Source organism: Hippoglossus stenolepis, chromosome 2 (genome assembly GCF_022539355.2).
Source record: "Hippoglossus stenolepis isolate QCI-W04-F060 chromosome 2, HSTE1.2, whole genome shotgun sequence".
NCBI classification, from domain to species: Eukaryota; Metazoa; Chordata; class Actinopteri; order Pleuronectiformes; family Pleuronectidae; genus Hippoglossus; species Hippoglossus stenolepis.
This window is the reverse complement of record NC_061484.1, coordinates 12356505-12381136: the sequence shown is the minus strand read 5'-3', so window position 1 is coordinate 12381136 and position 24632 is coordinate 12356505. Positions and strand designations below refer to the sequence as shown.

The following is a 24632-nucleotide window of genomic DNA, read 5'->3' as shown; positions in this document are numbered from 1 at the left end:
GGTCCGTGCATTTTATAGTGAAGCAGTAGCCAAAGTCTATGAAGAGGCAACATGAGGAGAATATCAGGAAGAAAAGTTATCAGAGACTGTGAAATAAAGCATGACATTAGTCTTAGATAAGATACGGATAAGATAAGAATAAGTTGAGACAATCATTTATTAGTCCCACTACAGGGAAATTTGCTATATTGCAACAGCAAAGAGGACATTCAAAACATTACTATAAGAAAAAATACAATATATATACAAGAAAATGTACTAAAAATACATACATGTATGTATATATATATATACACACACACAATGTAAACAGATACAGATTTACAGTGTGGCCAGAGTGGCACAGTTGAATGAGAGAGTGCAGGATCATTTCTCTACAAATGGATCTTTGGCCTTTCTGCATCACTGATATGAAAATGTTTTTAAATGTCACATATACAGAAAAAAAAAAATTGTGTATTGAAACTGCTCTTTTAGTTCTTTGTTTTAAATAATAAACAATATACCACAGCATATACTTATGTTTGAACTGTTTTAATACATCAATTAATTACAATGTCCCACAGTCAGCCTTGTTTCATACAATGAAGTTCATTTATTCGAGCAGCGTTCTTGAGCACTGTGAAATAAATGTTTGAAATGCTAAAAATATTTGTTTTAGCCTAAAACCTAAATCCTATTATACTTTATTTGATTGTATTTTATACTTTTACTTCTCTTTGTTTTTATTTATTGTGCAGCACTTTGATCAAGTGTGTTTTTTTAAATGAGCTTTAAAAATAGAATTCAACAAAACACTTGAAGAAATAATAACCATCAGTATCACACATGCTAACATCGTTGCAGCTCTGCTTCAGTATCAGTTTGTTGAATCCAAAAACGTCTCTGTTAGTCTTTTATTCAGTTTGCAGTTGAGATCTCTCCTTGGCGTTTTGGTGCTGTGGAGCTTGTAGACCACGGTGCACCTCGGGTCATCCGTCAGGACGTCGGTGATCTTGAAAACCTCGTAGGGAGGAATCAGTATCTGTCCTTTCATCCTCGTAGCAGAGTAATATGTCACATCAGCGCTGAAGCATGTAAAGATCTCAAAACAAGACACGCTGCCATTAGCTTCAAATGACTGCTCAGCTGAAGCTGCCAAAGTGAAAGCACCAAACCGCATGTTGGTGTTGATGACATCCTGGTTGAACTGCCTCCACGTCCTATGATAAGCGCTTCTGCACAATATCTGACTGTGATGCAGCACTTGGATGGCATCAGTCAGGTAAAAGTAGAAGTGGTGGTACTTGAATTCATGAGTGCTGTACTTGTGTTTCCCTGTTCTCACTGCTGTGTTGAAATCCTGCTGTATGCGTTTCCCTTCCGTGAACATGTACAGAGCGACAGCGTGGCCTTTTTTCAGGCCCTCGTGTGCAGGTTCCTTTGCATGTCTTTCAGCTGAGGACCTGGCCGAACTGAAGTTTCTGTTGGCGCCCCACTCAAACGAGAAGTACAGGTTGACCAGGTAAGTCGCTTCAGATCGGCAGCCGCCGTACATGTCGTCAACGGAATCTGTCGCCATATCCAGAGGTAGAGTCTTGGTGTTCTGCAGGGGCGGATAGGAAACAACTGTATGAGCACAATGAAAAGTTGCAGAAGGTTTGTGATGTGACATTTCTGCTCTTAAACATAAATAAATTCATAAATAATGCCATCCCACCTCGGCAGGTTGCTGAGGCCACCAGAGAATCAGATATGGGTCATGATACAACATGAGCACCAGCGCCAACAACACACAGACAGGTGCCCACTTTCTCACTGATCTCATCTTCCACTGTGGCTTTTCATTCAAACTTCATATCTAAGTGGGAAACAGAAAGAATCAACTTTACTTTGATTTACATGCACAATTTGAATGATTAAATCTGCAAGTAAGAGGCTCCTTCTTATTCTCCTCTAACAACACATGGTATCTGTTTTCTCTTACCTCTCCTCTGCAAAGTGCTCTCAGCAGCGGCATGGCGTTCTTTTGAGTAATCACACGGAGAGTGCGGATGCAGTGTCGGCAGGAAAGTCTCCTCTCACAGGATTTACTGGAACAACCACACGGCGCAGACGTTGCTCAGCACCTTCACTCAAAAGTGCAACAAGGGAATCCAGATCAGATTTTGCATGTAATGTTTAAACAGATGAATAGAAACTGTTTAACTGACAAAAAATATCTTTAAGAATGTTCTTTTTGTAGTTTTTGGTTTGAAGCATTTTCCCATGTTGTGTGTAGATATTTGAGTGAGATTTTACAGTGGTTGCACCTGTAGATCCTGTTTGGCCACTTTCTCATAAACAAAGGCGAGTCTTTGAGTCTTTTACTACAGTGTGCACATGAAACGGCTCCTTCAGAATAATAGAGAGAAAACCACACAAGCACGCTTACACACACAAAAAAAAAAAACTGTCTTCACAGGAAAGAGCTTAACAAAGACGAGGTCGGGTGGATCGATTGGACAATTTATATGTTACAAACATTCCCTTTTTCATGGCAGAACATTCAAATTTGCCATGCAGCCACGGACACACCATTTGATGAAAACACACACATTTCATGATGCGTCATCATCAAGGTCTTGAGGCTTTTCTGACCAAGTTTGAGTGGAATTTGGTCTTTAGAACTATGAAAAGATGACATTTCCTGTTGTGGGTGGCACTACGACAATAACTGAATATTGACAGGTAGACGTCTTTGAGCCAGGACTCTCAACCATGTGACATTTGGTAAAGATTGGACAATTTATACGTGTCTCAACGTCTTGAGACAAGTATTTGAAAACTTATTTACTTATTTGCTGTCTCCACTGTAATATATTGCATGGCATTCGGATAAAGCAGCCTATCAACCAAAGCAAACTCTGGGCCAGCCACACTTCTGTCACCCAAGCAAATAAAACATAGACACAAAGCCATAGGATCAGCCACTTAGCATTTGCTCTTTAATTGGTGGAGAGTAGGATTTAATGGCAGCTTTTTAATGGTAGAATAGGTCAGAGCTGGAGACTGGTGTCACCTGTCAGAGGGCGAAGAAGATTCATGACGACACAACCTCACTGCAAAGCCAAATGACACATAAAGTACCATTTACCTGGAATACTGGGCTTCTCATGCTCATGAAGGAAGTAGTCACTGTCAGGAAGTATATCACTGTACAATTTAATCAGATTTACAGATTATTTCACAATCGCCCATTGTTGTAATCTGACGCTGTCGGAAAAAAATTCTGCCCCTTTTAAAGTGTCATCAACCTTATTGAGGGAGTGAAGAGGTGAAAGTATGTCCGCCACTCGGGTAGGATTATTTTCTTGACTGTATTATTTCAGTCTGTGTAAAATGGCTGACACACACTGAGTATATCAAGCAAAGCATTGACACAAAATATGCCGCTTAGCAGGATTACAGGGGTTTACATTGGAGCACCACACGTCCTCACCTGGAGTCGACCACAGGTCATGTGCAGGTTCGCTGAGATGTGCTCTGTTCTGTTTAGCACCATCATGAAACAGAACGTTGATGAGTTGTGAGAAACTTTATATAGAACTTTAGTTTGTGTTTTTATTTACAGAGTTGTACCTGCTCAAATTTTAAATTTTCATTGTACTTGTGTCATTTAAAAAAAAAAAAGAAGAAAACTTATACCTTCAGATTAATTTGAAAGATTGTACACATATGCTGCATTCTACAGAGAACAACAAGCACTACTTGCATATAGTATGGGCTACTTTTACATTGATTTGATATCGACTTCATGGTTGGTGCTAGACTGGATCAACTGGAGGGACAATGCATTTGGGAATTTGGGGTTATTTGCCGTCCAATCTATTACCGAATCAGTTTAGTTTTGGGCCCATGGGTTAGGGTTCATGTAGACTAGGTTTGTTTTTGGCATGGGGGTCGGGCATCCAACTGTTAAGAGCAGCCACTGGCAGTTACATAAATCGGCGCCTATGATTGTGTAAACGCCCCAAAATACACACAATGGCTTTACTCAAAGAGGTTAAGCTGTGTGTGTGTGTGTGTGTGTGTGTGTGTGTGTGTGTGTGTGTGTGTGGGTTAATTAAAGGAAGAAGACATGAGGAAATAGGGACAATTACACCTGAGTGTTGCTGCTCTGACTGTGCCAGGAGGAAAACTACTTAGTAGATTAAATCCATGTCGTGGAATATCGGTTTCTTGTCCATCTAGGTGTGTGTTAGTGTGAGTCACTGTGAAGGTTACACAATGGCAACAACTCATGACACATGATCAAACATTGCAGAGTATATGGATGAATAATCTAGAAAGTAGCACAACCATCTCTGGCACAACTTAGCCAAATATCTATGTGTAATCTTTACCGCGGTTACAATGAATGTCTCAAAGTGACATGTTTTCTTATCAGGGAGTGTCTTGGGTGAGGCCAGATGAGGAGAAAGCTCTTTTGTATCATTGTATGCAGCTGACAGCCATCAAAACATCACTATTTGTTAAATCATTGCTCTTATTTGGTAAAAGTTACTAGTGGTCAGTATTTTGATGGTCACAAATGTACAAACACGTACAAACAGAGACATGGAATGGATCCTTTCATCCTTTCGACTGGAAACGATACATCAAACCCTCACACCCATGACAAACACATGTCATCTTGACATGTGTTTGTCATGGGTGAAAAAACAAAAAGGGTGTGTGTGGGACGTTGAGTATAAAGGGAAAGGAATGAGAGCGCACACTCAGACACACACACACAAGAGTGGGGAGATAACACACAGATGATCTACACACAATATCATCTACCTGGTGTAATTCTGACATAGTGAGACTGAAGCGGTGGCAAACACCTGAATACGACTGGAAAGTTAAAGAGCTCACCAAGGTAAGAGCGTACAAATCATCTATTGATATTACGAAGCTCAAAATTGATTAATGTCTTCAGTTTATATTAAATTGTATGAGTAGTAATACTACACATCTTGTAACATTTGTGATAATATTGATTTAAAGTATATGTTTTTGTGGAAATATTGGCGTTTATATATTCTAATAGAGAATTGTTCAGTTTTTCAAATTAAGTATTTTCTGGTATCTGAAAACATGAGATGCAGCTTAACTTATTTTTGGGGCACTTATTGTGAACAAATGTCATATTTGATTTAGAGTGATTATTGGGTTTATTATATTATAAAGATAAAAAGCGTTTTGCATTTAAAAATCCTTCAGTGTAATGGTCCTGTAGCACTTTTTCTTTTTATCATTAGTTTAATGTTATTATTTTCCTCTGCTTTTCTGTCTGTGGTAATTTTGCTCCTCACTTTTTTTTGCATCAGGTGTTTTCATTTGCCGCTTGTTGTCTCGTCACACCTGCTTGCTTCACCGCTCTCTGTGTTTTACCACATGGTTTTCTGCTCGTAGTAAACCCTCTGTGGAATGACTGCACACAGCGGAGGAGATGAACTAACTTCTGCTCATCTGGTTTGTGCCTATGTAAATTACTAGAAACAGGTTTAAAGACAGCATCCATCCACGTTTCTTCCTTTTTACACTTGACCCTGCTCGACGTCGTCCTCCGTCATGACTGCCGGGCTGGGCATCGTGCTCCTGATGGCGGCGGGCCTCTCAGGCCTCGTTCACTGCTTCCAACCTCTCTTCTCATTCAATGGGAATTCCAGCGCTCACAGTGACATCACACTAAGGGCGGTTCTTAGAAAGACGGCTGAGGTCTGCCGAGATATGGCTGCCTCTGAGGGACGGGACTTCAGCCTGACTGTGAGTTGAGAAGCTTCACTGAAGCAGAGAGACTGTGGTGCATTCACATACTGTATCTATTACACTTTATTTGTTTTTATTTAGCGTCAATGTCTCCAAGTTGGTTTGGGCTCAATTAGTTGAGGACATGATGCTGGAAGATCAAAATAAATAGATCAATCATAGCTGAGTTTTGAAAAATAAAACAAGACATTCCAGTGTCTCAGTACGTTGCACTTTTGTGTTTCTTTCTGTGTTTGTGTTTGAAATCCATATTCTCATATTATCACGCAGTTGCTTATTTGCCAAGTCTTCCTCTCCAGATTGACGACAGCCTGACAACGGACAAGGTGCAAAGGGCCTGTTCCTCCCCAGGGACTTCCACAATTCTCCTCTCCAGTGTCATATTCCAAACGTCCATGTTCGACATGGTCTTCGGCAACGCAAATGTGGATGTGGTGTTTGCCCTGAGTGAGGAGCACCATTTTGACGATGAAACCTTCCAGGGAGGACGTGATGTAATCACTGCAGGTTCACATCAAATATACCTTCTTTTAAAAAATATATATATTTCTATCTTCATGTTTAAAATGTTTAAATGGTTCAAATTAACTCACATCAAGCAAAAGATTAGAGAAATTTGTTTTGGACATTTTAATTTATTGTCACATTACTTCTTTAGCTACAGAGGTCAGACAACAATGCACAAAATAGTTTCTAACTTTGGAAGACATGTTTCAGCAGATTTGCACTGCACTGAAAAACACTTGTGGTCATCAAGACTATAAAGCGCTACATAAATACCAGTTAGCATTTACCATATTTCTCAAGGAATGGAAAATTTAAAATACCAAAATTACATAACATTTTAAATACTGCACAAGACAGAAAGAGCTATTGCACGGTACCAGGTTAAACTTCATCTATTGGGATTTATATTCTCTATTGAGTGACAGGTGTGTTTAAAACATTTTTAAGGGTGGATCAGTTCCTCAAATGATCTTTCACTTTATTGGGGTTAGGTTGATTGGGCACTATACATTGATCGAAGATGTGAATGTGAGTGTAAATTGCCTACTACAGCTCCGGTTCATACTTAACCCTCTCTGTGTTGTTCTGCTCTCGAGGCGTGGCTGCTGTTAAGGCCAGTGTGAAGCTGGAGAACTTTGTTGCAGGGAGATGGACTCTCGGACGAGTCTGTCACACCCTGCAGGTGAGATCTGTGATTACTTTGTCATCAATGTTTAGGGTGGATGGTGCCGTTTTGGAAAGAAGAATTAAAACAACTCAGTAGAGCGCATACCTTCGTCAGGGTCCAACAGTCCCATTATAAAACCTCGTTTAAATTTAGATTACTTGGATCTGCCCTGAATTTAGTGAATATCAGTCCCCTTAGCATGACTGATGTTTTTCATTAAGATCCATGGATTATTATCATTAGGAGAAATCAATAGAAATATTGTAAAACGCCCCATCTCGCAACATTAAAGATACAGTAGTTAAAATATAATTCTTATATCTGCCAACAACCCTGCTAACAACCAAAAGAAACAAAAAAACACAGACGAAAACATAACCTTGTTTGCGGAGGTAATAATTTGCGTAGTGTTTCGTAATCTGTGCGTAATGTTTTGTAATGTGTTATATATTCAGGACTTCTACAGCCACAGTAACTGGGTGGAGCTGGGGAAGAAAGCTCCTTACTCTGCCCTGATCAGACCAGACCAGCCTCTTGAGAACCTGGCAGGTAGGACACTGCTGTCAGGGTGTAGTTATAGTTTTTAAACAGCAAATCAATGGCAAACTTGATGTTCAGTCATGCACATCGGTGAGAAATAACGAGGCCTATTGTCCCCTTATCTGTCAGCTTTCAGTGGAAAAACAGCCACCCTGCCGTGGCTTGCAAAGCTATGGGTGCACACACACATTGCATTGTTGCACAATGTCTTATGCATAATTCTTTCCACACACAAGCCAATAGTTCAATACTCCCATTCATTGCACTGTCCAACATTAACATTAAAACATGATTTTTCACTGATTCAATTCATTAAGTGAAAGATCCATTAAATGATATTCATACAGTAGACATATTTCACTCTATCTTAAAGTAGTGTAATGTGTAAAGTAATGAAGCATTTTCTCCAATTTTATATCAGATATGTTCAAATATATTTGCAAATGAATCGCCTGTGCTATAAGTAATATTTCTACTATATTTATTAAATGTATTGCAGACGGGAGTACGCCAACCTGTAGAAACTGTGAAGGAGAGGACTGTGATAACAACATCCTGCCTGATCTGATGCAGCAGGGGCTTCTCACCTCAGGCTACTTCAACATCTTCTCCTCAGTAAAACCTGCTGGTAACTTTACTTCTACATATATACATGTTGCACAATTTTTGTAGTAATTTTATTTCATATTTTGGGAGCATTTCTATCAGCAACATAACATTTCTCTCTGCTCTCAGGTAAATGCAGCCATGGTGGTTCATTTGACCAGACGAGCAAACAGGACCCAGTGGGGGGCATCAATAAGGATGACATCAGCTCCAGTCACGGCTCACTTCACCACGCAGCGGCCGATTTGGCAGTGAGTGCCACATTGGAGCTACTGGAGGACATCAGAGTAGCTGTCGGGGACAAGAACTTCCTGCGGTAGGAGCCGTCTTGATCTGAGTCACTCTGGCACCCTCAGCGAGAGGAATATAAACATGACCAGTGTTAGATGGATGTCTAGCGGTTGGAGCTGTAACACCAAATGAAAGCAAAGATAAAGAGCCTCTCCCTGTAAACAAGTTTCACCAAAAATAATCACTGATACGGTGCTGAAACAAAAGTCACACGTTTGCTTACATCATGTTTCGCTTTTACCAACTTTAGCTCAGTTTTAACCATAAAATCCTGTCAGTGTCGCAGCTGAATCATCTCATTTATCTCTGTAATTTCACCTCCTTTTCAAGATTTAACTTTTTGGCCGTCTTTCACTTCATAATGTGATCTGTTTTTAAGTATCTGATGGTTTCATTTTATTTGCACTTTCTTGTAAAGCCCTTTAAGATACAAGATTTTTATTATCATTATATTCAAATACAAAGAAAATGTGTGTTTGTTTGTGTATTTGTAAAGATATAATATAATGTAAATATAGTATAAGGGTAAAAGCATGCAAATAGAAACATAAAAAATAGCAGCAGAAATAGCAATAATAGCAGCAAGAAAATTACATTAACATAATCAAATAATTATATACAGAGACTAGAACAAGGCAGTTCTAAAAATAGTACAATGTGCAAATTAGGCTCCATTTTATGATATGACAGGTACAATATAAATAAAGTTTATCATCATTAAAGGTTCAGTGTGTAGAATTTAGTGACATCTAGTGGTCAAGTTGCATGTCGCAGCTGAATACTCCTCACCTCACCCTCCCCTTCCTAACATGAAGGAGAACCTGTGGTGGCCCTCAGTTGTCATAAAAACTCAAAAGGTTTAGTTTGTCCAGATTGGACTTCTGTAAAAAAACATGGCGGCCTCCGTAGATTTAAATATAAAATTTTTAAATATAAAAGGGCACATTCTAGGGTAAAGAAAACAACAATTTGTACAATTTAGATGATTAATACACACTAGTGAAAACATCACTAGGATTATTTTATATTCAATTTCTGCCAATGGATCAATTTCACCTAAATCTTACACACTGAACCTTTAAGGGAAGGGAAATGACCCAAATGTGGACTCACATAGAAGAAGGTTGGTGTAGAGAGGAAACCTTTAATAAACCCGGCATATATACTGTATATACAAAGACAAAGCTTAGACATGTGCAGGAAGTAAAATGACCATAGACACCAAAGGATGAGTGATTTCAAAACAGGAAACACAGAAATGAGTTCAAGTGGGATAAATTACACATGATCGCGAGAATAACCCACGTAGGTAACCCTATAAGCATATGAACGTTTCGTTTGTCCCTCTCGTTCCCACAGACTGATGGGCCTCTCCCAGTCCTCTGTGCTGTGTTTTGTCATCGACACCACAGGCAGTATGAGTGATGACATCGCCGAGGCAAAGAGAGTTTCCTTCTCCATCATCGACAGTAAGAGGGGAACCCCGCAAGAGCCCTCTGCCTACATACTGGTGCCTTTCAATGACCCAGGTGGGTAACACACAAAGAGGAATTAGTAGTTCATTACATATAAGTGTACTGTACTGGATACTGCACCCCCGACTCCAGCTCTTGCCTCTGAATAAAACTCTGTGAACCTGATTAGTTTTTAAACTGTGTCTAAAGTAAATGAGTGATTGAAACCAGTTTTCTCTGGTATATCCAGGATTTGGACCTCTGATCATGACAACCAATGCAGATGTATTTAAAGACAACATCAACAAGCTGTCTGCAAATGGAGGAGGAGACATCCCAGAGAAATGTTTGTCTGGACTTCAGGTGTTGACAATATCATGGGCATTTTTCTATTGTTAAGCAATAATTCCAATTAGACGCCATTGATTTGTTTTGTAAAGCATCAACACAATAACATCCCAATTTTACAAGACAATTCAAGTTATAGACAATAGAATGTAATCATAGAATAACACTGTTTCCTGCACTGTATATGACTGACAGCTCGCCCTGACTGCGGCGCCTCCCTCCTCTGAGATCTTTGTCTTCACTGATGCTCCAGCTAAAGATGCCCACCTGAAAAGCACCATCACTGCTCTTATTGAGAGCACCAAGTCTGTGGTAGGAATCCACCTTTATCAGCCTCACTCTTTAAACGTCAACACACTGTCCTGGACTTGCAAAAAAAACGTTATTAAAGGATCAGTGTGTAGAATTTAGGGACATCTAGTGGTGAAGTTGCGTGTTGCAGCTGAATACCCTTCTAAACATAAAGGAGAACCTGTGGTACCTTCAGTTGTCAGGTGTTTACTTTGTCCAGTCTGGACTTCTGTAAAAAACATGGCAGCCTCCTGATGTAAATATAAAGTATTTAAATATAAAGGGTCCATTCTATGGTAAAATAAACAACAAGTCATACAATTTAGGTGAAACACACTAGTGAAAACATCACCAGGATTATTTTATATTCAGTTTCTGCCAATAGATCCTTTTCACCTAAATCTTACACACTGAACCTGCATACAACGTTTGGGTCCTATGGACCTTCATCGGGTAAACAGTGAGACAAAGGACATTCAGAGACAAATATAGGCTACACCTCCTTGATAATGGCCAATCAGAGAGAAGAAACTCTCCGGCTCACAGACCCACTGTCTGTTTCCATTTAACTGATTAGAAAAGACTAAACCTGCCCAAAGGTCATCAACTCGAGGCTTCAATACCTGGGTGAGTGGAGACATGAAAACATGAGTGGATTACTCTGAGGAGCTAATCGAAAACTTTGAAAGTTATCACACTATAATGTGTAAAAAACACATAAGAAATAAAGTTAATACATTTTAGAAAAATATAATGTGACTATAAAATCCATTAGATCTACTTAATAAGAAAGATCTACATGATCAGGGGAAAAAATCATACAAAAGGGAAAAAAATTGACATTAATAAATATGTCTAAACAATCAAAGGACTGATCCTATACAGTGATGCTATTGACAACATAACATTTCGTAACAATTAATCATTAAGGCCTTTCGGAGACAGTGTCTGTAATGAGTAGATCCAGAAGGCTTCTCGTCTCTTAAGTGATAGATTGTGGTCTCCACCTCTAGGGGCTGTCTTAACTGTCTTTATACATAGAAATGTAGGGAAGAAATGTTGTGTTTCTGTTCATTAACGTGCACAGGATGGTCGAGGTCATGTCTGCGTAATGCACCCCTGTGTTCACTGATGCGTTGTTTCAACAATGCTTGAATGTCCTTTGTCTCACGGTTCACCTGATGAGGGGTCCGCAAGTACAGGACTGTGTGCAGGATTCCTCTTCTCTCACCTGCATGTGCCTTTTCCCTACGCACCTGTCCACTGTATTTCTGAAGGTGTGCATTGGCCTTTTCAGTGCAGTTTTGAACTCAATCCACTAGCAAATAATAAAATATTGCGTAGTGTGAGTTTATGTGTGCAGTTCTAATGTAATCTTTTTTACGTCTAGGTTACTTTCATGTTGACGGATGTCTTGGCCAGTCGACGGCGCCGCAGAGGTAGTAGCCATGTGAGTTCACGTAAAATGAACCAGGCAGATGCTCAGCTGTACCGTGACCTAGCCCAAGCTTCTGGAGGTCAGGCCATCGAAGTCACGAAGTCAGACCTCACTGCGGCTACAAGTGTTATAGAGGATTCATCAGCCAGCGCAGTGGTAAGACAGTAAACCAGAAAATCATGTGTAGCTTGTGTATCACTCTGTTGAAATGTGTTCAATATGTGCAGTATGTGAATAAATATGCACAGTATGTGTATATAATGTTTTGAAATTTGTATAAATGGGTGCAATATATGAATATGAACAGGATGTGTATAAATGTCTATAGTATGTGTACAATGTGTAGAGTAGGTTTTTAAATGTGAAAAATGTGTACAGTATATTTATAAATGTGTAAAGTATGTGTGTAAATTTGTATAAACGCATGTAGTACTGGTATAAATATGTTCAGTGTGCCTATAAATCTGTACAGTATGTGTACATGTTTACAGTATGTGTATACATGTGTACTGTGTGTGTGTAAATGTGGACAATACATGTGTACTTGTGTACCATGTGTGTATAAATGTTTCTGTTCCTTTCTCTTTGAGGTGACAGTTTTTCAGGTGGTGAAGAATCCCGGGCGGCCTGATCATTTTACATTTACTGTTGATGGTTCGTTGAGGAACATGACTGCATACGTCACAGGAGCCTCATCTCTCACCTTCAATCTCACCAGCTCCTCAGGTGTCGTCACTGCTAAATTTAATTTAAGATTGTTCCAACTCCCATCACAAATCTCTTTCATCTTTCTGTTTGTGTTGGTTGTGTTGATTTATACCCATGTCTGTCTCCTCCAGGTTTATCTCAGAACTCCAGTCAGTCCAGTGGTCCTCTGGCATCCTCCACTACAGCAGGAAACCTACGTCGGCTGAGCCTCAACACTGATAATCAAACAGGATCATGGCAAATCAGTGTTGACTCTAATAGTCCTTATTCTGTTAAGGTCATAGGTCAGTAATATGATCAAGGAGGATAATACAGTATAATAACTCACCTAGGCAGTGAGAGGAAGACCTAAATTTGCTCTCTCTGTGTGTGAACATCAGGTCAGAGTTCATTGAACTTCATTTTTTACCTCTTGGAAGCACATGAAGGAGCCCAAGCCCACGGAGACTTCAACCTAAAGGAGGGACGTCCTCTTTCAGGTCAGACCACCTTTGTGCATGTCCGAGCCCCTCACTCTATATAATGTTCATGTCCTGGTAACACACATCTAATTTCCTCTGTCTTGTCACAACCTGCAGGTGGTAATGTCAGCCTCTTGGTCTTTGTGTCAGGAAGCGACAAGTTGAAAGTATCCGAGGTCAATCTGTTTGACAGCTCAGGGCCGACGGAGGTCAATGGATCAGTACAGGCACGTCAGATGTTAATTTTACTATCAAGTCCAAACACGGTTCCTCAGGCAGTATCAAAAAGTTTGGAAATCTTTTTTGGGATGTTTTTTCAATTTATTTGAAACCCGCCTTGTTGTTAGGATGTTATTATATGTGCCGTGTAATGATGCAAGAAGTTAGGAATTATGGAACATTCATTGTTTTATTCCCTAGTTAACAAATCAGGGCTGCGTTAGGGAAACATTCAGCCCTCGTGCTACAGTCTTCTCTGTGACAAAGTGTTTCTTCTCTTTCTGTCCCCCACAGTTGATTGAACGTGGTAACTTCCTGGTGACATTCAGCGGAGTCCCAGCAGGGAACTACGTGGTTCGTTTGAAGGGAGAGGACAGCAGCGCCACCTCAAGGTCCTCACTTAGCAGTTTCCAGAGACAGGCCCCCACAACGATCAAGACCTCTAGCATCTCTGTAACTGTGAGCGCTGTGCACATTTAGAAAGTGAAAAGTTGAATGGATTATCACGACAACAAGCCTTAATTTGGGCAATTAGGCAGTTCATTTACCTAAAATACATAACACATAATTACATCCCTATAGATGCAAAAAATAAATACTTATAAATACGGTATAGTATTTATAAGTATCTATTTTTTAACTTGTGTTCCTGTTTGACATTCCTCCTCCTCCACCTTTCCAGGCTCGAGCCAACAACACCAACGTAGAGCCGGGCTCCACCATTTCCATCCCCTTCACTGTCGCCACAACCAACGGCGGGGTTGTTAACACCTCTGCAACTGACACCTTCACGGTCCGTGCAAACAACGACCGCAGCTACACTTCCTCTTCACCCAGCACGGTCACCGCAGCGGCAGGAAGCGGAGGCGCAGCCAACGGTACCGTGACCTTGACAGTACCGGGCAGCGCCGTGTCAGGAACAGATGTGACCCTCACCATCGAGGCAGAAAACGCAGCCGCCAGTGACGTCAACTATGCCGTCCTCAGGTTGTCTGTGGTAGCCAAGGTACGAGAGAAAGGAGTTTGGTGCAAAGCAATTTTCTATGTGCAGTATTTTTCAACATTAATATATTATTGTCAAATACAAATCGACATCAGAGGAGAGATGTTGGGTTTAGCTTCTGTCTCACAGCATCAATGTTCTTATTGTGCCCAGGTGACAGATACTGCCCGCCCCGTGTGCCAGGTCGTCAGCACATCGACCAACTGTACGTCCTCTTCCTCGCTCTGTTCTTCCTCTCATTGGGAATTCATTGCTAACTTCACTGATGGCGTCAACGGAACCGGCATTGATAGCATAACCGTCCGCCAGGGGAACGGTACCCTCAACACCAGCACAGTGGCTGGAGCGGGGGGTGAGAACTTTACAGTGGTTACCTACAGCGCCTCCTGCTGTGCACAGAACGTGGTGCTGGCCGCTGTGGACAACGTGGGGAATGTGGGCAAGTGTGTGGGACAGGTTCGGGAATCAACCACAGCGACTCCAGCTGTGGTTGAAGCTGCGAATACAACTACAGCTGCAGTTACCACAACATCCACAGGGGGGCACACTTTGAGCATGTCTCGCTGTCTATGGATCACTGCTGCAGTTTATCTCCTTTGGAAGTAATAAATACATTACTCTGTAATTATAGCTGGAAGTCTTTAATAATATAACCCTGACAATATATCAGTCAGTCGAGTTTATTGGCCTGTAACATTTATATGGATATCCACATTTCTTAACTCCAAACACCCAGTTTGAGTCGGGTTCTATTCTTTCATGGGATAAAAATAAATCTTTTGAATCAGCACTGATTTTTGAATGTATACAAATATTCAAAAGTTACTTTGTATGTTATATATATTCTTAATAGTTTGTATATTTGTTGTGGTCATCATAGCTCTGTGGTGAAGTTAACGAAACTAAACTCAAAGTCACCCAACTTACCTCTTATAAATAATAATATATTTAATAATAAGAGTGTTATTACTTCATCTATTGTGTATCTTCATGGGCATTTTGAGTAACATATTAAAGGGATATTCACAGATATTTAGAGGACGACTTCCTGACAGAAACCTGTGCCTGATGTCAGACATAGTACATTATTACTGGCAGGAAATCATGTTGCCACATCAGCCACAGCATTAAAACCAGTTATTACTTATCATTGTGCAATGTCATTTTTCTGGTGTACCCACAGTTTCTTGATTTCACTCAAGTTTACTTAAAGATGTTATGTTATTAATAACAGCAGCAACGACATGAGCACTGATTGGTAATAACGATGATAATATAGATTTATAGCAAGGTGCCAAATTGATTCAGAACTCATCTGAGCCAACTGTGACTATAAGCTTTATCAGAGAGGAATCTTTTATGTGTAAACTTAACCGTAATGAGTGAGTCTGCCCCTCGAACCCCCTGAAGCCTGGTAGCTGAAGGTTCTAACTCCCATTCTGTAATTTGAGAGTGAAGTAATCTATTGCTTTGTATGTTAGAAAAAAGACAACTCGTCATATCGTATCTCATCTCATCTTATTGTATCTTATCATATCGAAACTCATTGTATCCTATTGCTTTGTATCTTTCAGCCATTACATCCATATTGTATATCATATGTCAAACCTCAAAATGAAGGTCTAATAAAATAATGCAGTGCAACAAGCAGTCTGCCTATGTGTAGTGAGGCAACGTTAAGGTTGTGCAGGTTGGATTTGTGGATGGAAAGACAGCGCATCAAACTTAAGTCCTTCACCATAACCATGCACACAGAGAGAATTAAAAAACAACAGATGGAATACGATTAAAAATCTATTTCAATCCATTGAGATGTGACTCACCTCTAAATGTTACAAAATGTAGTTTTTGCAACAGGACTGTTGTAATGGCTCCAGTTTTAAAAACTCAGTGAGAACCATCAACTCCCAAAAAACCCTCACACTAATTCAACTTAGTCAACACATTATTGAGCAAATATTATCTTAAATAACAATAAAATATCAAAGTAGTGCAACGTTGTTAAAGAAATGACCTTGCCTAAGCGTGTTCATCTACCACAAAAGAAAAAAAGAAACATTATGAATTGCTGATTGACATTACAGCAGTTTTAATCCAGAAGAAAAAAACAGAACATTAAAACAAAAACCTGTGCTTTGTTATGTATAAATATGAATCCCTTGAATCTACAGAAAGCAATGCAACGTGATGAATTATAGCACAATATAAAGTAAACATACACAATCATATACACATGGTTTATTGACAATGATGGTGATGATTAGAAACCCCCTGAGCACACCAGTTTTCCAGCCCTGTGGAGGTAGAGGAGGGGCTGAACAAACCCAGTTGTCAAAGCGAAGCTTGTGCAGATGGTTAAGACAGTGTAAAAATCCATAGCACTGAGGCAACACTGCAGTGGAATAGCAGCAACATACATAAAGAAATGAACAACCTGGGAAGTTGTGATTATCAAAATGATTTTAAAGGCTCTTCTCTTCATTGGATTGCTCTTCTTCTTCTTCCCTGTGCCTTTTGCCCCAGGCCCGGGGCGTTTTAGAGCCCGGAGCACTGAGAGACAGCAGGAGAGCATTACAAAGAAGATGAACAAATTCTGAATGAAATACCCATACAGATGTAGTGGTCAAGTTTATGCCAATTTCACTCAGAATAACGGACGGAGTGATTCGAAATGACAATTTATTAAGTTGACATTAAGACGATCAACAGCACGACATGAGTTACCCATACTTATAAATAACAGATTAAAGACCAATTTAAACTAAATATCATGCATAAACAAACACAGTTTAAATCCCAACACTGGTGTGTTGCACCAGTGATTATCCTGCAATATACACTGAAATAACAGAGGGCCTCTATTTACAGGCCAAACTCCTTCGCTCGATTCACGAACATATTATTGCCGAACGAACAAATAAAGAACAAGAAACGAAATCAAACATTAATCAGAAAAAATCTAAACAAGGCCAAATAATTAAATAATAAGTGGAAAATAAATATCTTACAATATAAACGAGCGTCTGTGATGACAAGTATATTCGTGTGTAGCCTGCGACGCGGGGCGCCCACACACACAGCTGTACGCTCCCAAACATGTCCACACCTGCCACTTCCTCGAGGCACGTCCTAACAATCATTAGCACGCGTCTGTGTGATTTTATATCTTGAAAGATATGAATGCTAAATGTTTAATTATGTTACATTACACAGATACCGAGGATTTGAATATGTGTACTTGGAGTAGATACCGGAAATCAAGGTAATCATCCAGGCAACACAACCGCAGGCCAGCTTGTACCTCAGGGGTTTACACCGGAGAAATAACACCGGGTGGACGACACCGAGGTAGCACTCGACACAGATGCAGCACTGGAACAGAGGTCGGGCGGTGAAGAGAAGAGCGCGTGAAATCATGAAGACTTCAAAACAGGGAAAATAATGTAGCTGAATAAAAACAATATAGCTCATGCAGAAAAAGGAGAAAAGGATCTCAGATATAGCCAGGTTGAGAGAAAAGAAGTCTGAGGTCAGAGTGCCTGAGGCTCCTGCCAAAATCAACCACATGACGTAACCATTCAGAGGAAGACCCAGGACGCTGTTGAGAGAAATAGAGGCCAAGGCTAAACCCACATGATGGGATAGAACACTGGAGGGATCATTGACGGTGGCGTTCATTTTGTTTCTGTAAAGAAGAGGTCATGACATAAGGAAACACATACATATTTATATATAACATCACAAAAACCCTTTGAATGTAAAGCTACAGTTGTGGATTCTAACCTGGTGTGGCGCTCAGCTGTGATCCTCTGCAGTTCTGGTCCAGCAGCAGTGAAGCGACCATCTGAGCTGACATACAAATACTGTTGATATAATCGAACACACTCCAAAAACAACAGTAGGCAAACAGGCTTCGGTGGTGGACATGTTATCAAATTACTAAGGGTGGTGTGAAATAGGGCCCATTGGCTTGGAAATATGTGTTTCCAAGATATGCCCTGCCTTTTACCCTCTGTTTACTGGGCTACACACAGAAAAATAAAGGTGCTAAGTGGAACCAAAAATGGTTCTTCAGAGTGATGCCATGGAAGAGATGACGACTATTACTGTCTATATTAGTTTAAAGTGTCAGCTCATCTTACTTAGATAAAAATCCTATATTCTTTACCTTATCTGGGATATTTTTTGTTTTATGTTAAAGTATAATCCTACGATTACGTGATTTTTTGTGTTTAATTTACACAGCATGTAGGATGGTAGTAATGGATATTAATTTCATTGTACTATTCTCTATTATACTACTAAATAGCAGTAGCTTATATTTCTGTTTAGTAGCTGGTTGACTGCGCCCAACACCTGTACATTTGCATTTCCAACGATGGCTGTGCTTTGCGTCTGTCAAGGGGAAATCATGTGTTGTACCTCTGAGTCATTTCTTTTGCAAATCGTGTGAAGTCAAAGAAGAAGGACTAATGGGAAAAACTAATGGTCACTATGAAAGTAATGCATCGCAAAATAACACGTTTTCAATGTGTTTTTCATATAACTTTATAAAACAAAAGCTTGAAAACGTGTGTAGCATGTATTTTTTATTATACATACACATATAAATAATTGTATTAAATCAGTTTATATTTCTCCAAATGCAAACCTGCTTAAAAGAAAGACAGCATTTAGCTACAAAACAATGGTCTTGTAGTCATTCTCACACACACACACACACACACACACACACAGTTTTTATATTTGTGTTATTTTTATCTTATATTTTTTACATATTGCTGATCTATCTATCTATCTATCTTACAAAACTATGCAGAGTGTTGACACAACAATGAAAATCAGTGCAGAAAACAACTTTAACCTGGAGTGTACAGTAAATATTTACAACAAACAGAACTCACAATGGGCTTCCACAACTTCTCTAGTTTCTAATTCTTAGTAAGATGTGGGCTTCTGCCTGAGTTGGCAGAGAGTCACTGAGGAGCCCACCCCAAAGCCAGCGTACAGAGGTTCACTGAACTGAGCTTTGAAACGGTGGATGAGCTCCATGGTCTCTGACACTGAGTAAAAGGCCAGAGTGTTGCCTGCGTGGTCCAGGTAGACACCGATCCTTGAAGCCCGGGGAGCTTCAGGAAGGTCTCGGTCTGCTTTGTTGTGCCAGGCGGAGTAGCCCGAGTCCGAGCACAGGAGACTCCAGGACTTGTCGTTGTAGCCCAGCAGGCTGTGCGAATTCTTCCCTTTGCGACTGATGCTCTTGTAGGCCACCCCGATGGAAAACTCTCCGCTCCACTCCGCCTCCCAGTAAAATCTGAACCCGGTCAGAGGCTCCTTGCACATCACCTGGGAGAAGCCGTCAAAGCGCTCTGGATGATCCGGGTGGAACTGAACGCTTTTCTTCCGCGTGACCCTCTGATTCCCGTCGGACAAAACCAGCTCTTTATAGACTGTGTTTGGATCGAAGGACATCTTACAGGAATCTGAGAAAAAACAGCCACCGTACATATTTCATTATTCATGTTTGGATGATGAACATCTTGTAGGGACCCAGAGAGAAAAGGTCATTCATTCATTCACTATCTCGCTGCAGGTTGTTAATAAATACGCAAGTATTCACAATGATTTACACATAAAAGGTTTACTCACATCTCAAGAAGTCCGATCTTGCTTTTGGCTCCTGAAAATCCACTCTTCCAGGAACTGTTTGGATATAAAATTATTTTGTGATCCTTGTTCTCTTCCAAAAGATAAAATAAATCTATCTCATCAAAATTCACACATTCATTCCAGTTGATAGACACGTACCTTTCAGTCGTTTTTCTCCATTTCTTGGTAAAAGTATGTACACAGGAGTCTCACTAACTGTAAAGATGAAGCAGCGTTAGGTCGGCTGGTTACTGGCCAACTTTTTGGTTTTCACATTGAAAAGATATTTAGTGAATATTATCAATGAGAGCAAACCTGTCTTGGATATTTTGCTCAGTTCCTTCTTGCAGATGTCATCCAGATGTTCCTTCATCTCTGTGGCTGTCTTGCTCATCTCCCCAAAGGAGAACTGAGGGTTGATGAGCACCTTGGGCACCATGGCCTCAGGGGGAACACAGAGGGTTGGGAAATTCTGTCCGACAACAAGATAGGAGTTTAATAATCAACAAGTGCAATCTGAGAAGTGGCATCACCTCACCGTCAGAACATTAACAGACGGTTTTATGCCCAACCAATACAGATTTTTTGCTGCCGATATGATTTTTCATCTATATATATAATGATTGATTTTTAACCATAAACTTTATCATCAATTTGTATAAAAAGAAAACACAAAAGAACCAAACATTTTATCAAAATATTTTTTGCATTTTACATATTGTTGCAAACATTACATTGATCACTTTAAAAATAAATAATAATAATAATAATATATAATAATTGTAATGTGATGTCCGGATTGACTGAAATACTCACTAAGCACATGGATGGGAGGCTAATATTACAGTATATGAAAAGTCAGCCTCATAGATTTGGTGTCTACTGTGTAAACACCTCTGTCTGTAGCTGCACAACAAGTCACAAATTAACTGTAAACAGTCCCCTTTTATATATAATAATATAATAATCTTCTGCCTGAAAAAGCTTGAGTAACGTTTGATAAGGTCTGTTGCTTCTGTTAACATCTTTTAATGTGCAACAGACTAGCAAGGTTTGAGCGAATTTTCAAAGAGATTTTTCGTTTTCGTATTCAGACTTTATGCAGATTTGTCTTGCAGCTCTGTGAGATCTTGCAGCACCTGCAGAAAGTGAATGTTGTCCTCTGTCTCGAGGATCTGCCGCAACTCTGCGTCTCTGCGCTGCAGCTCCAGTATCTCCTGCTCCAGACGATCCAAGTAGCCCTCAGCCTGCGACATGGCTGACTGCATGTTGGCCGTTATCATCTGGTGGATTTCAGCCTTCCAGCGCTCCACCGCCTGGAGCATTTCGTGAAAGGTCTTGTCGCTTTCCGCCTGTGCTCGCTGGGCACAGCTCTAAAATGAAAAGTTTATGTGGAACTGTTAGATACAATAACACCCACTCTAAGCACTAAAGTACAACCGTGTATTAGGGCCACATTGAAGAAAGAAAAATGTGGGCATTTTGAAAATATAGTTGTAATATTATGATAATAAAGTCATTATTTTACGTGAATACAGTCATAATATTACCAGAATAAAGTCGTAAATTCAGGAGAATAAACTTGTAATTTTAGGCTGTATGTTATTTCCGAATCAGCAGCCTGTGCCTGTGTTAAATGAACATCTAACATCTTGTGAAACTATACTTCAGTATTGTTTTTTACAAATAACGAAATACTGAATCTTTTGGCACATCGGCACCACATTATCTTAAGTATCCATTCTTTGCAAAGTCTATTCAGAAGACAGAACCACATGGATTTGGGGGAAATTGCCTCTTTTGTGGATTTTGCCTCTTTTGTGGATTTTACGATTTCATGCTCATAATATTATGATTTATTTACGTAATATTGCAACTTTATCCTCAAAATTGATTTATCATAAAACTATGACTTTATTCTTGTAAAATGTACAACTTTATTCTTGTAATATTATGAATTAATTCTCTAAATGTCTGTATTGTTTTTTTTCTTCAATGTGGCCCTAATACTCCATCATACAATACTACTGGATTGTGCCAAATTGAAATATCTACAAATCTTATTTATAAAAGCATTGATGTGGACATTTTTGTAAAATGTTGTACAATATATTGTATCTTGTCCCATACAGAATATGACAGTATCTTGCAGAAATCAATGCATTTATCTGATCTTACTTTGAGAACATCCACATTATGCTTGAGCTCCTGCAGCTCCTTCATCCTCTCCTGAATGATGTACTGGACTTCAGACTGAGTGACCACCAGGACTTTCTGATGGAGGAACATGGAGGAAACAAGAGAATCTTTTATACATTCTCCAGGAGAGCAAGATGAACTTTTGGGATCAGCTGCAGCTTCTGAATTGAATTCACAACTGAAGCAAGATTTCATTGCAAAAGGAAATCTGTCATGTTGAATCAGACTCACTTGTTTCTCGATGCGCTCTTCTTCTGCTGAGGTGATGTTGTGGCCTCGGTGCTCTCTGACGGTACACAGCACGCAGACACACATCTGGTCAGAGCGACAGAACAGCTCCAGGCCCTTCTCGTGCTGGGGGCAGATCTTCCTGTCCAGGTGGCCCGTCTCGTCCACCAGCTTGTGTCTCTTGAACGTGGACGACTCATAATGAGGCTTGACGTGCGTTTCGCAGTAGTAAGCCAGGCACATGAGGCACGACTTCACGGCCTTGCTGCGGCGGCCCACGCAGAAATCGCAAAAAGATTCACGCTGCATGTCGGGGAACAGCGTGAGCTCCGGGAGTTGGCGCCGGGGCTCGTGACTTACATCGGGGAGGTTACGTCTCAGGACAGGCCGCGGCGTGAAGGTAGCGCGGCACTGCGGGCAGCTGTACACACCCATGTGGTCGAACTGGTCCCAGTAGATTTTGATGCACTCCAGGCAATAGGTATCACCACAGGGGATGGTGACCGGGTCTCTCATCTCGTCCACACACAGCGGACAGTAGGCCTCAGGTGGTAAAGGGAAATCAGAGTCGGCCATGATGTTGCTGGATGTTACAAATATCAGAAACACTCTGAATCAGAACAGATTTTAGTTAATTTGTGCTACTTATCCAAGAAAGTCAATGAAATAGAACTAATGGTAAGTCAAGTGCTGCCTGTCTGCCCAGAGAGAGTCCAACCACAGGCTCCTGATCCTGCACCTTCTTATCAAACCAGACACAACCCGGTTTTCTGTTGACATTTAAAGGGAAGGGTTTGTTTCTACTGTAAGCAGACAGGTGATGTGTTTCCACAGAGCTCCTTTTCCCCACGCCTGAGTGAAAGTACCGAGGTCTGCAACCAGTCTGCTTACAAAGCAGGAAATTCAGCTCATCTCACACAGCGAGGTCAAGTTGTCACATAACAGCCAATGTTGATGACCCAGAACAATAGATGAATGAGTCTCATTCAAAGACCTGTCGACTTGATGGGGCTGGTCATGAGCTGATACTGTGACAGCACGTCTGTGTTTTATTTTTGTACAGAACACGTTTCACCATGACGTGTAATGTGAGCAACACGCAGGACTCAGAAATCAGTCAGAGCTGTTTGACGTTGCTTTGCATTGAGATCAACCTCAAACCATCACTTACCCTGGCAGAGCACTGGAGTGTTGATTGTGTTGGTTGCAGAAAGCCCTGTAGTTTTCCATTTGACTGAGCAGTGAGTTTCATGATGGTGCATGGTGTCAAAACAACTTCTGTTTATCCTGCGAACAAAATGCAGCGCAGCCGTTACAGCATGTGGGTTCCCACAGGAGAACATTTGACACCTGAAAAACAATAAAAGGTAAAGGAATGCAGTGGACCATTTATAAAAGCATTTCATTCAATGGTATCAGAAATGTGCTGTTTAATGAATACAAATGAAAAGAAAGAGGTTTGGATTTGTTATTACTCAAATTGACTTATTGTCTTTTTTCAAACACTAACATTACAAAATGACTAGATCCCAGTTATTTAAGTCTGTGGAAGCTTTAACTGTAAAACATTTTTTAATCACTGCTTGTAGCTTATGCCTATAAAGTACAGTATTCAATAAATTGGGCAAGAAAATGTATGAATTAGCCAATTTGTAGTTTGCAGTGACCAAACTAACATTGATTTGGAAATAGTTTCTAATTGAAGACATGAATATATCATTTTAAAGTCTTAGTTTTATTTGCATGAAGCTCAAAAGTGGCTGCACACACAAGTAATATAACAAATGCAAGAGGTGCCAAGGAAATAAAGGTTCTGATAGGTTGAGATTAAATCTGCCTTTGAAATCATTTAACATGTTTTGCATTCTGATGATTAAAGAACTATATGGTTTTGTTGCAAAAAATAATTAACTCGATGTGATTGCTTTCGAGCTCACTTTGATAGTCACATCACTTATTTCCTTAAAAGTATAAAACATAATCTGTTTGTTTTTTTGCCTGTGTGCTGGCGATAGCTGGTGGCCAGAGACATTATTTTTTTGAGTCGTTCGTCAGTCCCAGTTTGTGAATGCGATATCTCAAGAACGCCTCAAGGGAATCTCTTCAAATATGGTTCCAACATTCACTTAGACTCAAGGATGAACTGGTGGTCAGAGGTCAAAGTCATGGTGACCTCACAAAGCAGGTCTTTTGCCTTGTCAATCCTTTCAACTTTGGCACAAAAATTCACTTGAACTCACTGATTAACTGA

General features: G+C 40.2%; 3 protein-coding genes across 4 annotated transcripts; 1 reads left to right on the top strand and 2 right to left on the bottom strand.

Annotated features, from left to right (window-relative positions):
- Positions 1-143: 143 nt before the first annotated feature.
- Positions 144-2255, bottom strand: LOC118114870 (ecto-ADP-ribosyltransferase 4). Of its 2 annotated transcripts, XM_035165599.2 has the most exons (3): positions 1967-2255; positions 1700-1840; positions 144-1585 (listed from the first exon to the last, which is right to left on the bottom strand). In XM_035165599.2, the coding sequence occupies exons 2-3, from the start codon at positions 1805-1807 to the stop codon at positions 860-862; spliced, it is 834 nt and encodes a 277-aa protein (XP_035021490.2). In that variant the 5' UTR covers positions 1808-1840; positions 1967-2255; the 3' UTR covers positions 144-859. The 2 variants fall into 2 exon arrangements, with proteins under 2 accessions (XP_035021490.2, XP_035021499.2); XM_035165608.2 differs by lacking the exon at positions 1700-1840.
- A 2496-nt stretch (positions 2256-4751) lies between these two features.
- On the top strand, positions 4752-15096 carry LOC118114847 (von Willebrand factor A domain-containing protein 7). Its single transcript, XM_035165565.2, has 18 exons — positions 4752-4882; positions 5503-5772; positions 6075-6282; positions 6879-6964; positions 7405-7498; positions 7989-8117; positions 8225-8411; positions 9746-9915; positions 10091-10203; positions 10384-10500; positions 11870-12073; positions 12508-12643; positions 12757-12909; positions 13006-13104; positions 13204-13313; positions 13600-13764; positions 13988-14311; positions 14462-15096. The coding sequence occupies exons 2-18, from the start codon at positions 5578-5580 to the stop codon at positions 14912-14914; spliced, it is 2943 nt and encodes a 980-aa protein (XP_035021456.2). The 5' UTR covers positions 4752-4882; positions 5503-5577; the 3' UTR covers positions 14915-15096.
- A 3864-nt stretch (positions 15097-18960) lies between these two features.
- ftr84 (finTRIM family, member 84) lies at positions 18961-23154 on the bottom strand. The gene is made up of 7 exons (XM_035165696.2): positions 22385-23154; positions 22133-22228; positions 21094-21327; positions 20270-20426; positions 20114-20170; positions 19955-20008; positions 18961-19788 (listed from the first exon to the last, which is right to left on the bottom strand). Exons 1-7 carry the CDS (start codon positions 22955-22957, stop codon positions 19247-19249), a joined length of 1713 nt encoding a protein of 570 aa, XP_035021587.1. The 5' UTR covers positions 22958-23154; the 3' UTR covers positions 18961-19246.
- Between the last annotated feature and the right edge of the window lie 1478 nt (positions 23155-24632).

Bases quoted from the DNA above. Each gene is read 5' to 3' on its own strand.
- LOC118114870 (XM_035165599.2), bottom strand. From the start codon at position 1,807: ATGAGATCAGTGAGAAAGTGGGCACCTGTCTGTGTGTTGTTGGCGCTG. The intron at 1,586-1,699 runs GTGGGATGGCAT...CCGCCCCTGCAG, and splicing joins GGCCTCAGCAACCTGCCGAG to AACACCAAGACTCTACCTCT.
- LOC118114847 (XM_035165565.2), top strand. From the start codon at position 5,578: ATGACTGCCGGGCTGGGCATCGTGCTCCTGATGGCGGCGGGCCTCTCA. The intron at 6,965-7,404 runs GTGAGATCTGTG...TTATATATTCAG, and splicing joins GAGTCTGTCACACCCTGCAG to GACTTCTACAGCCACAGTAA. The intron at 9,916-10,090 runs GTGGGTAACACA...TGGTATATCCAG, and splicing joins GGTGCCTTTCAATGACCCAG to GATTTGGACCTCTGATCATG.
- ftr84 (XM_035165696.2), bottom strand. From the start codon at position 22,957: ATGGCCGACTCTGATTTCCCTTTACCACCTGAGGCCTACTGTCCGCTG. The intron at 21,328-22,132 runs GTAAGATCAGAT...TTTTCATTTTAG, and splicing joins ATAATGTGGATGTTCTCAAA to AGCTGTGCCCAGCGAGCACA. The intron at 20,427-21,093 runs GTGCTGCAAGAT...GTTGTCGGACAG, and splicing joins ACAACATTCACTTTCTGCAG to AATTTCCCAACCCTCTGTGT.